The sequence below is a fragment of the Procambarus clarkii genome, unplaced genomic scaffold, assembly GCF_040958095.1.
Source record: "Procambarus clarkii isolate CNS0578487 unplaced genomic scaffold, FALCON_Pclarkii_2.0 HiC_scaffold_799, whole genome shotgun sequence".
In the NCBI taxonomy this organism is placed as follows: Eukaryota; Metazoa; Arthropoda; class Malacostraca; order Decapoda; family Cambaridae; genus Procambarus; species Procambarus clarkii.
The window spans coordinates 65,001-78,381 of record NW_027189832.1 but is presented as its reverse complement, the minus strand read 5'-3'; the positions used below and the strand labels follow the sequence as shown (position 1 = coordinate 78,381).

Here is a 13,381-nt window from a genome sequence, read left to right as displayed (position 1 = left end):
CTCTACATCTGCCTCACTACTTCCGCACTACTCTACATCTGCCTCATTACTTCCACACCACTCTACATCTGCCTCACTACTTCCACACTACTCTACATCTGCCTCTGTACTTCCACACCACTCTACATCTGCCTCACTACTTCTACACCACTCTACATCTGCCTCACTACTTCCACACTACATCTGCCTCTGTACTTCCACACCACTCTACATCTGCCTCACTACTTCCACACTACTATACATCTGCCTCTGCACTTCCACACCACTCTACATCTGCCTCACTACTTCCACACCACTCTACATCTGCCTCTGTACTTCCACACCACTCTACATCTGCCTCACTACTTCCACACTACTATACATCTGCCTCTGTACTTCCACACCACTCTACATCTGCCTCACTACTTCCACACCACTCGATATCTGCCTCTCTACTTCCACCCACTCTACATCTGCCTCACTATTTCCACACCACTCTACATCTGCCTCACTACTTCCACACCACTCGATATCTGCCTCTCTACTTCCACCCCACTCTACATCTGCCTCACTACGTCCACACCACTCGATATCTGCCTCTCTACTTCCACCCCACTCTACATCTGCCTCAATACTTCCACACCACTCTACATCTGCCTCTGTACTTCCACACCACTCTACATCTGCCTCACTACTTCCACACCACTCTACATCTGCCTCTGAACTTCCACACCACTCTACATCTGCCTCTCTACTTCCACCCCACTCTACATCTGCCTCTCTATTTCCACACCACTCTACATCTGCCTCACTACTTCCACACCACTCTACATCTGCCTCACTACTTCCACCACTCTACATCTGCCTCTGTACTTCCACACCACTCTACATCTGCCTCACTACTTCCACACCATTCTACATCTGCCTCACTACTTCCACACCACTCTACATCTGCCTCACTACTTCCACACCACTCTACATCTGCCTCACTACTTCCACACCACTCTACATCTGCCTCACTACTTCCACACCACTCTACATCTGCCTCACTACTTCCACACCACTCTACATCTGCCTCACTACTTCCACACGACTCTACATCTGCCTCACTACTTCCACACGACTCTACATCTGCCTCACTACTTCCACACCACTTTACATCTGCCTCACTACTTCCACACTACTCAACATCTGCCTCTGTACTTCCACACTACTCTACATCTGCCTCACTACTTCCACACCACTCTACATCTGCCTCACTACTTCCACACTACTCTACATCTGCCTCTGTACTTCCACACCACTCTACATCTGCCTCACTACTTCTACACCACTCTACATCTGCCTCACTACTTCCACACTACATCTGCCTCTGTACTTCCACACCACTCTACATCCGCCTCACTACTTCCACACTACTATACATCTGCCTCTGTACTTCCACACCACTCTACATCTGCCTCACTACTTCCACACCACTCTACATCTGCCTCTGTACTTCCACACCACTCTACATCTGCCTCACTACTTCCACACTACTATACATCTGCCTCTGTACTTCCACACCACTCTACATCTGCCTCACTACTTCCACACCACTCGATATCTGCTTCTCTACTTCCACCCCACTCTACATCTGCCTCACTATTTCCACACCACTCTACATCTGCCTCACTACTTCCACACCACTCGATATCTGCCTCTCTACTTCCACCCCACTCTACATCTGCCTCACTACTTCCACACCACTCGATATCTGCCTCTCTACTTCCACCCCACTCTACATCTGCCTCACTACTTCCACACCACTCTACATCTGCCTCTGTACTTCCACACCACTCTACATCTGCCTCACTACTTCCACACCACTCTACATCTGCCTCTGTACTTCCACACAACTCTACATCTGCCTCTCTACGTCCACCCCACTCTACATCTGCCTCTCTATTTCCACACCACTCTACATCTGCCTCACTACTTCCACACCACTCTACATCTGCCTCACTACTTCCACCACTCTACATCTGCCTCTGTACTTCCACACCACTCTACATCTGCCTCACTACTTCCACACCACTCTACATCTGCCTCACTACTTCCACACCACTCTACATCTGCCTCACTACTTCCACACCACTCTACATCTGCCTCACTACTTCCACACCACTCTACATCTGCCTCTGTACTTCCACACCACTCTACATCTGCCTCACTACTTCCACACCACTCTATATCTGCCTCTCTACTTCCACCCCACTCTACATCTGCCTCTCTATTTCCACACCACTCTACATCTGCCTCACTACTTCCACACCACTCTACATCTGCCTCTGTACTTCCACACCACTCTACATCTGCCTCACTACTTCCACACCACTCTACATCTGCCTCTGTACTTCCACACTACTCTACATCTGCCTCTCTACTTCCACACCACTCTACATCTGCCTCTCTACTTCCACCCCACTAGATATCTGCCTCTCTACTTCCACCCCACTCGACATCTTCCTTACTACTTCCACCCCACTCGATATCTGCCTCTCTACTGTCACGACCCTTGAGACTAAATAATGTTCTTCTCCCCACAGTGTAAAGAACAAATAAAAATCTGCCATGCCAATAGGTGTCTAGGGGTATAATTAATCACTGTATAAAAACGGGAGAACAATATATTTTGCTAAGGGTGACAACTTAACAACTATTAAATAAATAGTATCCAGAAATATTTATCAGCATGTAATACTATAGAATGCAAGTAATTATTTGAGACCTGAGCACTATCACCAGAATATGGAGTAAGCCATAAATACAAAATCGTCTATCCAGATAAATTAATATTTATATGGGCTTAAAATAACAAAAACCAAGAACTTAGCTTAAACACAACTGCACTCGACCGCAGCCGCCACTCTACTGCCCAGGACGGGGTCCGCAGGCCCAACGTCGACTAACCGTCTACCCAAACACCAATTAACGTTCGCATGAACATTGTGAACATTCTATTTACAAAGGTCAGCCCTAAACTCCAACATTATTAACTAAGAGTTGTAATTACTGGTCTCACATTCCTTGAAATATTACGGCTACCAAATATGGGAATAAATAAATATAAAACTATAGGCAATTGATTTGCCAACAATCGCCCTGGCCATTCCCAAATATTGTCAACCGCCCACACGGCTAATTTCACGTGACATCCACCACCAAAACAAACCTTACACTCACTACCCAGCTATCTATGTTATATATACATATATAATGTATATATATCTATATACACAAATCTTATACAACTGACAGCAATATTTACGTAGAGAAAACAATAACATAATACGAGGTTCGGGAGAATTGGCAGAATCGTAATAAGATTCGTGACATCTACTTCCACACAACTCGATATCTGCCTTACTACTTCCACATTACTCGACATCTGCCTCCCTACTTCCACACTACTCGATATCTGCCTTTCTACTACCAAATTTCTCGACATCTGCCTCTCTACTTCCACACCACTCTAGTTCTATCCCTTCCAGACCACCACAGGAAGGTCAGTACACACACACACAGTGACTTGCCATCACAAGAAGGTCAGTACACACACACAGTTACTTGCCACCACAAGAAGGTCAGTACACACACAAACACACACACCGTCACTTACCACCACAAGAAGGTCTGTACACACACACACACACACACACACACACACACACACACACACAATAGGGGCATCGTAGCCTGGTGGATAGCGCGCAGGACCACAGTAATTTTGTGGCGCGGGTTCGATTCCCGCACGAGGCAGAAACAAATGGGCAGTTTCTTTCACCTTGAATGCCCCTGTTACCTAGCAGTAAATAGGTACCTGGGAGTTAGTCAGCTGTCGCGGGCTGCTTCCTGTGTGTGTGTGTGTGTGTGTGTGTGTGTGTGTGGTATAGAAAAAAATAGTTTGTAAAAAGTTGATTGACAGTTGAGAGGCTGGCCGAAAGAGCAAAGCTCAACCCTCGCAAACACAACTTGGTGAACACAACAAGTTGAATACACACACACACACACACACACACACACACACAGTCAAGTGATGTGGTGGAGGCTGACTCCATACACAGTTTCAAGTGTAGATATGATAGAGCCCAATAGGCTCAGAAATCTGTACACCTGTTGACCTGTTGATTGACGGTTGAGAGGCGGGACCAAAGAGCCAGAGCTCAACCCCCGCAAGCACAACTAGGTGAGTATACACACACACACACACACACACACACACACACACACACACACAAAATGTCAGGAGCTGTAAATAGGTTTGTCCCAGCCCGACAGGAAAAAACAGAGAAGCAAAGGAAGAATCCGTGGTTTAATAGGGAAAGTATGAAAGCAAAGGAGCTGAACAAAAGGGCATGGAGGAACTTCCGTAATAACAGAACACCAGAAAGTAGAGAGAGATACGAAGGAACCAGGAACGAGTATGTTAGTGTGAGAAGAGCAGCTGAGAAAAGGTATGAAAATGATATAGCTAATAAAGCCAAGACCGAACCAAAGCTACTACACAGTCACATCAGGAGGAAGACAACAGTGAAGGAACAGGTGATGAAACTTAGGGTGGTGGAGGACAGGTACACAGACAATGACAAAGAGGTGTGTGAAGAACTCAACAAAGGGTTCCAGGAGGTCTTTACAATAGAACAGGGAGAAGTCACGGCGCTAGGAGAGGTGGCAGCAAACCAGGTGACCTTGGAAAGGTTCGAAATTACAAGAGATGAGGTCAAGAAGCACCTATTGGAGCTGGATGTGAGAAAAGCTGTTGGGCCGGATGGAATCTCACCATGGGTATTGAAAGAGTGTGCAGGAGCACTTTGCTTGCCACTCTCCATAGTGTGTAGTAGGTCACCGGAAACAGGAGACCTACCAGAAATATGGAAGACTGCTAATGTAGTACCAATATACAAAAAGGGTGACAGACAAGAGGCACTGAACTACAGGCCAGTGTTTAATATGTATACCATGCAAGGTGATGGAGAAGATTGTGAGAATAAACCTAGTAACACATCTGGAGAGAAGAGACTTCGTGACAACCCATCAACATGGGTTCAGGGAGGGTAAATCTTGCCTTACAGGCTTGATAGAATTCTACGATCAGGTGACAAATATTAAGCAAGAAAGAGAAGGATGGGCGGACTGCATTTTTTTGGACTGTCGGAAAGCCTTTGACACGGGTAAAGTTGGGTCAGGACCAAAGAGCCAAAGCTCAACCCCCGCAAACACAATTAGGTGAGTACAGTAGCCCATAAAAGGTTGATGCATAAGCTGGAGAAACAGGCAGGAGTAACTAGTAGGGCGCTCCAGTGGATAAGGGAGTACCTAAGCAATAGGAAGCAGAGAGTTACAGTGAGGGGTGAGACCTCAGAATGGCGTGAAGTCACCAGTGGAGTTCCACAGGTCTCTGTGCTTGGACCTATCCTGTTTCTGATAGGTCTCCTGTTTCTGTAAATGATCTCCCAGAGGGTACAGACTCATTCCTCTCAATGTTTGCTGACGACTCCAAAATTATGAGAAGGATTAAGACAGAGGAGGAGAGCTTGAGGCTTCAAGAAGACCTAGACAAGCTGCAGGAATGGTCGAACAAATGGCTGTTAGAGTTTAACCCAAGCAAATGTAATGTAATGAAGATAGGGGTAGGAAGCAGGAGACCAGATACAAGGTATCATTTGGGAGATGAGATACTTCAAGAGTCAGAGAGAGAGAAAGACCTGGGGATTGATATCACGCCAGACATGTCCCCTGAAGCTCATATGAAGAGGATAACATCAGCAGCATATGCCAGGTTGGCTAACATAAGAACAGCCTTTAGAAACTTGTGTAAGGAATCTTTCAGAACATTATATACCACATATGTCAGACCAATCCTGGAGTATGCGGCTCCAGCATGGAGTCCATATCTAGTCAAGCATAAGACTAAACTGGAAAAGGTTCAAAGGTTTGCCACCAGACTAGTACCCGAGCTGAGAGGTATGAGCTACGAGGAGAGACTACGGGAATTAAACCTCACTTCGTTGGAAGACAGAAGAGTTAGGGGGGACATGATCACCACATTCAAGTTTCTCAAGGGAATCGACAGGGTTGATAAAGACAGGCTATTTAACACAAGGGGCACACCCACTAGGGGACACAGGTGGAAACTGAGTGCCCAAATGAGTCACAGAAATATTAGAAAGAACTTTTTTAGTGTCAGAGTGGTGGACAAATGGAATGCATTAGGAAGTAATGTGGTGGAGGCTGACTCCATACACAGTTTCAAGTGTAGATATGATAGAGCCCAAGAGGCTCAGGAACCTGTACCCCTGTTGATTGACGGTTGAGAGGCGGGACCAAAGAGCCAGAGCTCAACCCCCGCAAGCACAACTAGGTGAGTACACACACGCGCGCGCGCACACAGTCACTTGCTACAACAGTAATATCAGTACACACTCACACAGTCACTGGCCTCCACAAGAAGGTCTGTACAGAGACAGCTGAACACTCACTCCTGCACCAACAAACAAAATGTACACACCTGTGGATATAACATTCATGTGTAGCGTCCAGCAGGTGGTGGGGCGGACGTGAGGCCATGAGTGACGTACTCACCTGAGTAACATCTGGGTGTCGCATCCAGCAGGAGGTGGGACGGACGTGAGGCCATGAGTGACGTACTCACCTGAGTAACATCTGGGTGTCGCATCCAGCAGGAGGTGGGGCGGACGTGAGGCCGTGAGTAACGTACTCACCTGAGTAACATTTGGGTGTAGCGTCCAGCAGGAGGTGGGGCGGAGGTGAGGCCATGAGTGACGTACTCACCTGAGTAACATCTGGGTGTAGCGTCCAGCAGGAGGTGGGGCGGACGTGAGGCCATGAGTGACGTACTCACCTGTGTAACATCTGGGTGTCGCATCCAGCAGGAGGTGGGGCGGACGTGAAGCCGTGAGTAACGTACTCACCTGAGTAACATCTGGGTGTAGCGTCCAGCAGGAGGTGGGGCGGAGGTGAGGCCATGAGTGACGTACTCACCTGAGTAACATCTGGGTGTAGCGTCCAGCAGGAGGTGGGGACGGTCGTGAGTGACGTACTCACCTGTGTAACATCTGGGTGTAGCGTCCAGCAGGAGGTGGGGCGGAGGCCATGAGTGACGTACTCACCTGAGTAACATCTGGGTGTAGCGTCCAGCAGGAGGTGGGGACGGTCGTGAGTGACGTACTCACCTGAGTAACATTGGGTGTAGCGTCCAGCAGGAGGTGGGGACGGTCGTGAGTGACGTACTCACCTGTGTAACATCTGGGTGTAGCGTCCAGCAGGAGGTGGGGACGGAGGTGAGTGATGTACTCACCTGTGTAACATCTGGGTGTAGCGTCCAGCAGGAGGTGGGGACGGAGGTGAGTGATGTACTCACCTGTGTAACATCTGGGTGTAGTGTCCAGCAGGAGGTGGGGACGGAGGTGAGTGATGTACTCACCTGTGTAACATCTGGGTGTAGTGTCCAGCAGGTGGTGGGGACGGAGGTGAGGCCATGAGTGACGTACTCACAGTCCCAGCGGTACCCACCAGCGCCAGGGTATACGGGGTCAGCCGCCAGGTACTGACAAGGACACTCCTCCCCACACACTCGCTGAGGGAAAGGTCACTTTACAACTTCCATTCACGATATTTAATTTTGTTTGGGGCTATCCTCAGGACTATAATGCATATTTATATAAGTACAAACCGTATATTTTCATAAGTACTCTGTTGTGAGGTTCATTGTGTTGGAGAGTGTACATTCGATTGGAAAGTACAATTGTCATGTCCAATTGGTGAGAATGTCACTAAAGTACATGTCCAACATATTTGAGTCAGTTCACAGTAGGATTGTGACACTGTGTACTTTGACTTTATCGTAGCTTTTGATTCCGCGCCTCACGAACGAATGATTAGATTAACACGATAGAGATCATGGAATTGGGGGTGATATCTAAGGTTGGCTACGCCCATGGTTATTACAAAGCAATCAGTAAAAATGGAGGAAAGTCAGAGAACAAATCATTATAGGTAGTGTTCTGTGAGCCCCAGGTGGGCTTGGGCGTTCTGCAGGAGCGCAAGAGAGAGCGCAGTAAATTTTGAAAAGTGTATAATCTTTTTAACTTTGTCAGCTCAATTCTCGTCCTAAGATATTAAATTTGTATCAATGTGTTCGCAATAGAATTCTCTATAGGACTAAATGCATATAAACTCCAAGAGCCCGGCTTACCATCCGCAACTAACAGAAAGTGAGAGAAAGTTACGCGGGAGCGCACAAGAGTGATAAAATGTTTACACTCTTTTCAGTTTTGTCAACTCAATTCTCGTCCTAGGTCTTTCATTTTGGTATCAATGTGTTCGCAATAGAATTCCAACAGGCCTATATGCATATAATATAAAAAACAGCAGCGATCTCTACCCGCCGACATAATGAAAACAGGCCGCGGTTACGAGAAAGAGAGAGCTGCGCCACCCCAAGGTGCTTCTCATATTGAAAAGTGTATATCTTTTCAACTTTGTCATCTCAATTCTCGTCCTAGGTTTTTCAATTTGGTATCATTGTGTTTGCAATAGAATTCTCTACAGGACTAAATGCATATAAAGCCCAAAAGCCCGGCGAGAAAGTGAGAAAGTGACAGCGTGTTACCCGAGAGCGAGCCAGAGCAATAAATGTGTACACTCTCTTCACTTTGGACATCTCAATTCTCGTCAAAAGTCTTTCATTTCGGTATCATTGTCTTCGCAATAGAATTCCCTACAGGAGTATGCAAATATAAAGTTCAAAAGCCCGGCAAACCATCCACAATAAGCAGGGAAAGTGACAGAGCGTTACCCCGTGAGCGCTGATAAAGAGCAATAAAATGGGTATACTGTTTTAAACTTTGTTACCTCAATTCTGGTCCTAGGACTTTCATTTTGGTGTCAATGTATTCGCAATAATATTCCCTACAAGAGTATATGCATATAATGTCCAAAACTGCAGCAAGACCTTCCCGAAAAAAATGCTACTGTTGCCGCACTGAGGACTCAATGCTGAGTCCTCGCTGGATTTCCCCCTATTTTACGGAGGATTCAATGCTGAGTCGTCGCCGGGCGAAAGTGATATCAAGGGTGGCCAAACTGCGTCTCGCCTAACCTCATGCAGCTGTTTGACCTTAATATGAAGCTCGTGAAAAATTCTAGAGAATTTGAATATTCCAGAAATTTCGACCCGAATCAAGAGCTAGAAACGTGCAGGTATAAAGAGTTGTGATACCTACAGAAGGGAGTTCAGAATAACTACTGATGTTGAACTGTGCAGACTTGGCTGGTACACGTCATATATACGACTTATTAAAAGTGATTGTGAAAACCGTGTGAAGGAAGATGGCATCAACAAATTGTAAGAAACGAAAATAGAAAGATGGAAACATACATTTTCAGCCAAAGTGAGAAGGAAGGATCGAATTGTCAAGGGAAAGCGCCAAGCCCTTACGACTTTGTTTGCATTCACAGCATAATGAGGTAAACCTTTGTGCCTTCTCGGCCAAGGGATTCTTCTTTCATTTCAAAGCCAGTAACTTGAAACGCCACTATAAAACTAATCACAAAAACTTTGTGAATGATTACTCGCCTAAATCAGATTTAGGGAAAAATAAATTAAATTAGTTAAAATCATCAATAAATACCTAGCAGACACTGTTGAAGTTATTCAGTAAGGAAGCCTCGGCACTTAATTATCTGAGTTTTATCATTTGGAGCGCTTAAACAAGTTGGGCCACCTCTGTAATATATAAATAAACATTATTTAGCTCCAGGATTGAGAAGTAAGATTTGGGAATTTGCAGACGATACAAAAATTGGCCAGTAATTAAATTTTGACGACTCAAAATCAATTCAAGATGATCTAGAAAAGCTTTCGAAATGATTGAATGATTGGTAGATGCAGTTTATTGCTTTAAATGTAGGGTTCTTTGGTATGATAATAATAGTTACAAAATATCAGCTGGCGACTGTTGAAATTGTGAAGACTGAATGAAAAAATGATGTAGGGTTCATAACTAGTAGAAATTTTTAGCCAAAAAATGCATAAACATTTTATATAAGGTAAATCTAAGATACTGAGTATTTTTAGAAATTTTGGCTGCAAAATAAGTAATATTATTCTTCAACAGTACCTGGGTCATGTTAGGCCCCATTTAGGTTACGAAGTTCTGTCTTGGTCGCTATACTATAGAATAGACATATTCACTTAAATACGTTCCGATGACAAAGTTAATCTTAGGAATTAGAAATCCTTCATATGAAGAAAGATTGAGAAAGCTCTTATTCGCTCGAGAAGATCTTTCATTCTTAAGAAAGGAGAAGATTTGTGACATGACTGAAGTGTACAAGTGGATGAATGGGCATAACCAAGGGTATAATGAGAAAATCCACTAGGGCTGTGAGGCGGTGCAAACCTACGACCTTGGCATTGCCAGTCGCCAACCCGTCCTTGAATCAAGTTCATTCCATCGAGCGGTTGACCCCAAACACGCATTCATAAAATTTAAAATGCTGTTCATTCAAAACATTAATTTTCTTAAATATAAATTAATAATATAATATACTAGCTGTACCCAGCCATGCGTTGCTGTGGGTCAGCCACAGCAACCTTTCCCTGTCTCCCAGTCCTCCCCACCATTCTCCTCCCCCTCCCCCGTCCCCTCGTCCTCCCAGCTATTCCTCACTTCTCCATCCTCTCGTCCTCCCAACCATTCCTCACTGCCCCGTCACCTCGTCCTCCCCCGTCCCTTTGTCCTCCCCCACTAAGTCGTCCCCTAGTCCTCCTAACCAATCCTCACTCCTCCGTCCCCTCGTCCTCTAAATATTTGTCTGGACATAACATGACAGTTTATACCCAGATTTAAGAGAGTGATTTGGTTCTTATTGAAGATGATTCCAGCAAACCTTGCTGGAATCAACCTCACTGAGGACCAAATCACTCTCTTAAATCTGTGTATAAACTGTCACGTTATGTCCAGACCCAGTGAGATGGCCCGGTAAGTCGAGTTGGAGATCCTATTGGACGACATATTCGACCTCGAGACGCAAAAGAAGGTTACCACTAAAGACACCTTGCAACCGGAACTTATTGCAAAGGAGGAAAGACTCGAGGTAACTACAAAAGCACCATACTGTCCCCCGAGCTTAAAACGGTATCTAAGAGCCTTCGTGAGAACAAGGTGTCGTCAGGAGAGGTGACAAGTCGCCAACATATGTTATTCTTAAAACAGACGAATATCTGACAAAAATGAACCTCATACTCTTCTACCAAACTTAATTCCACAGGGTAACAAAGGACACTACAGCCGATTTGAAAATGAAGGTAAACAGATTGATTGAGGCAGTGAACGCCAAGAAATCCGGACTCCACCTGCCAGAGGGTATTGGGAAATAAAAACCTGGTTATGAGTATGGGAATGTCAAGACCCACAAGCGTGGAAACACACTTCGGCCAATCACCAGCCAGATACCCACATCCACATACAGACTAGCTAAGCGACTCAACTGCTCGCTGTCCCTTTATGTACCCTATGCTTTTAGCCTAAAGTCTCCAAAGGAATTTGTTGAATTACTGCAGTGAGCATGGGCCATGGGGATAAGAGCCTCGTTGGATGTAGAGTCACTGTTTACCAACGTACCTGTAGATGAAACAATCGAGATGATAGCGGATAGAGTGTATCGTGATCCGGCTTGTACTTCTCTTGACATACCAGAAAACATACTAAGGAAGCTACTCTAAGTTTGCACTAAACAGGCACCCTTCTTGAGCCCAGATGGGCACATGTATAAGCAAGTAGATGGGGTCGCCATGGAGTCTCCCCTAGGTGTCCTATTTGCGAACTTCTACATGCGTACCATCGAGCGGAGGGTCTTAGTTGACATGGACTTGAAACCCGCCATATACTGCAGGTATGTTGACGACATTCTTATGCAGGTACCTGATGTCAGACATCTGCAGTAGCTGAAGGAGACATTCGAGCAGAATTCTGTGTTGAGTTTCACGTACCAGACGGAGAATGATGGGAAGCTGCCTTTTCCAGATGTAACAGTCACAGAAAGGAGCGGAGACCTCCACACTGCAGTCTACACTATGGAAAAATCATAGGAATGTGCCTCAATGCCAATAGTGACTGACCAGACAGGTACAAGAAGAGTGTTTTAATGCTTACGTCGACCTGGCTCTCAGCCACAGCTCAGGATGGAAGCAAGTCGATGAAGAACTATGTAAGGTAAGGTAGGTCCTAGTCAACAATTGCTTCTCAAACAGTTTTATTGAAGACGTCATAAAAAGAAAGGTGAAGCGCCATGCAACCTCCGAAGAGTCAACTAACACAACACTTAAACCCCTATAAGACTGATTTACAGGAACTTCTTTTCGACGGATCATAAAACGGTGGAAAGGGAACTGAAAGACATTATTGATAGAAACGTTATCCGTACAGACACAAATCTGAAAATACAATAGACAATTTACTACAAAAACAAATAAACGGCCAATCTACTCATGGAAAACTCCCCAGGCACCAAACAGGACGCCCTGAAGGAAACCAACGTCGTCTATGGGGAGTGTAAGCCCCAAAGAACTCAGTATTTAGGCAAGACAACAACGTCTCATTCCATGCGACTAACAAGGCATTAACAACAGGACTCCATCAAGGAACATATAATCTCTTCTCACAACCAGACCATCACCAGAGAAATCTTAACAAGCAACACAGAAATCATCGATAGGTACAGCGATAGCAGGAGGCTCGACATCAGCCAGGCACTACACATCAAAAAGTCAACACCAGCAATCAACAGCCAATTAATGCACAACTATATTCTACACACTTCAAGGGTATGGGCCAATAGGCCCTCTGCAGTTACTTCCATTCACATGTACCCACCTCACCCAAAACCTTTGTCACCTCACCAAAGACGAATAAAAGCAAGATTTAGGTCAAATGTATCATATACAGTTTACCAAGTGTATCATACGTGTAGTATTAAGTGTAAACAAGTCTATGATAATGTAAAAAGCCCTTACGAAACGTTTCTAGGCATCAGACCATTAATAAAAATGAATTTTGGAGAATTGATATTTCCATTACCACCGACTGTGAAGAAAAACATAAGAAATATTGAGAAAATTCGTTTTAGAATTATTAATCTTATCTTTTCGGACATATTCAACAACATATGTTTAGAAGAATGACTGCTATAAATATATATATATATATATATATATTATATATATATATATATATATATATATATATATATATATATATATAATATATATATATGTCGTACCTAATAGCCAGAACGCACTTCTCAGCCTACTATTCAAGGCCCGATTTGCCTAATA

At 44.8% G+C, this 13,381-nt stretch overlaps 1 protein-coding gene across 1 annotated transcript; it reads right to left on the bottom strand.

The window, feature by feature from the left end:
- Positions 1–387: 387 nt before the first annotated feature.
- On the bottom strand, positions 388–6,907 carry LOC138361796 (uncharacterized). Its single transcript, XM_069320925.1, has 5 exons — positions 6,744–6,907; positions 4,802–4,881; positions 2,166–2,369; positions 1,538–1,975; positions 388–812 (listed from the first exon to the last, which is right to left on the bottom strand). Exons 1-5 carry the CDS (start codon positions 6,905–6,907, stop codon positions 388–390), a joined length of 1,311 nt encoding a protein of 436 aa, XP_069177026.1.
- Between the last annotated feature and the right edge of the window lie 6,474 nt (positions 6,908–13,381).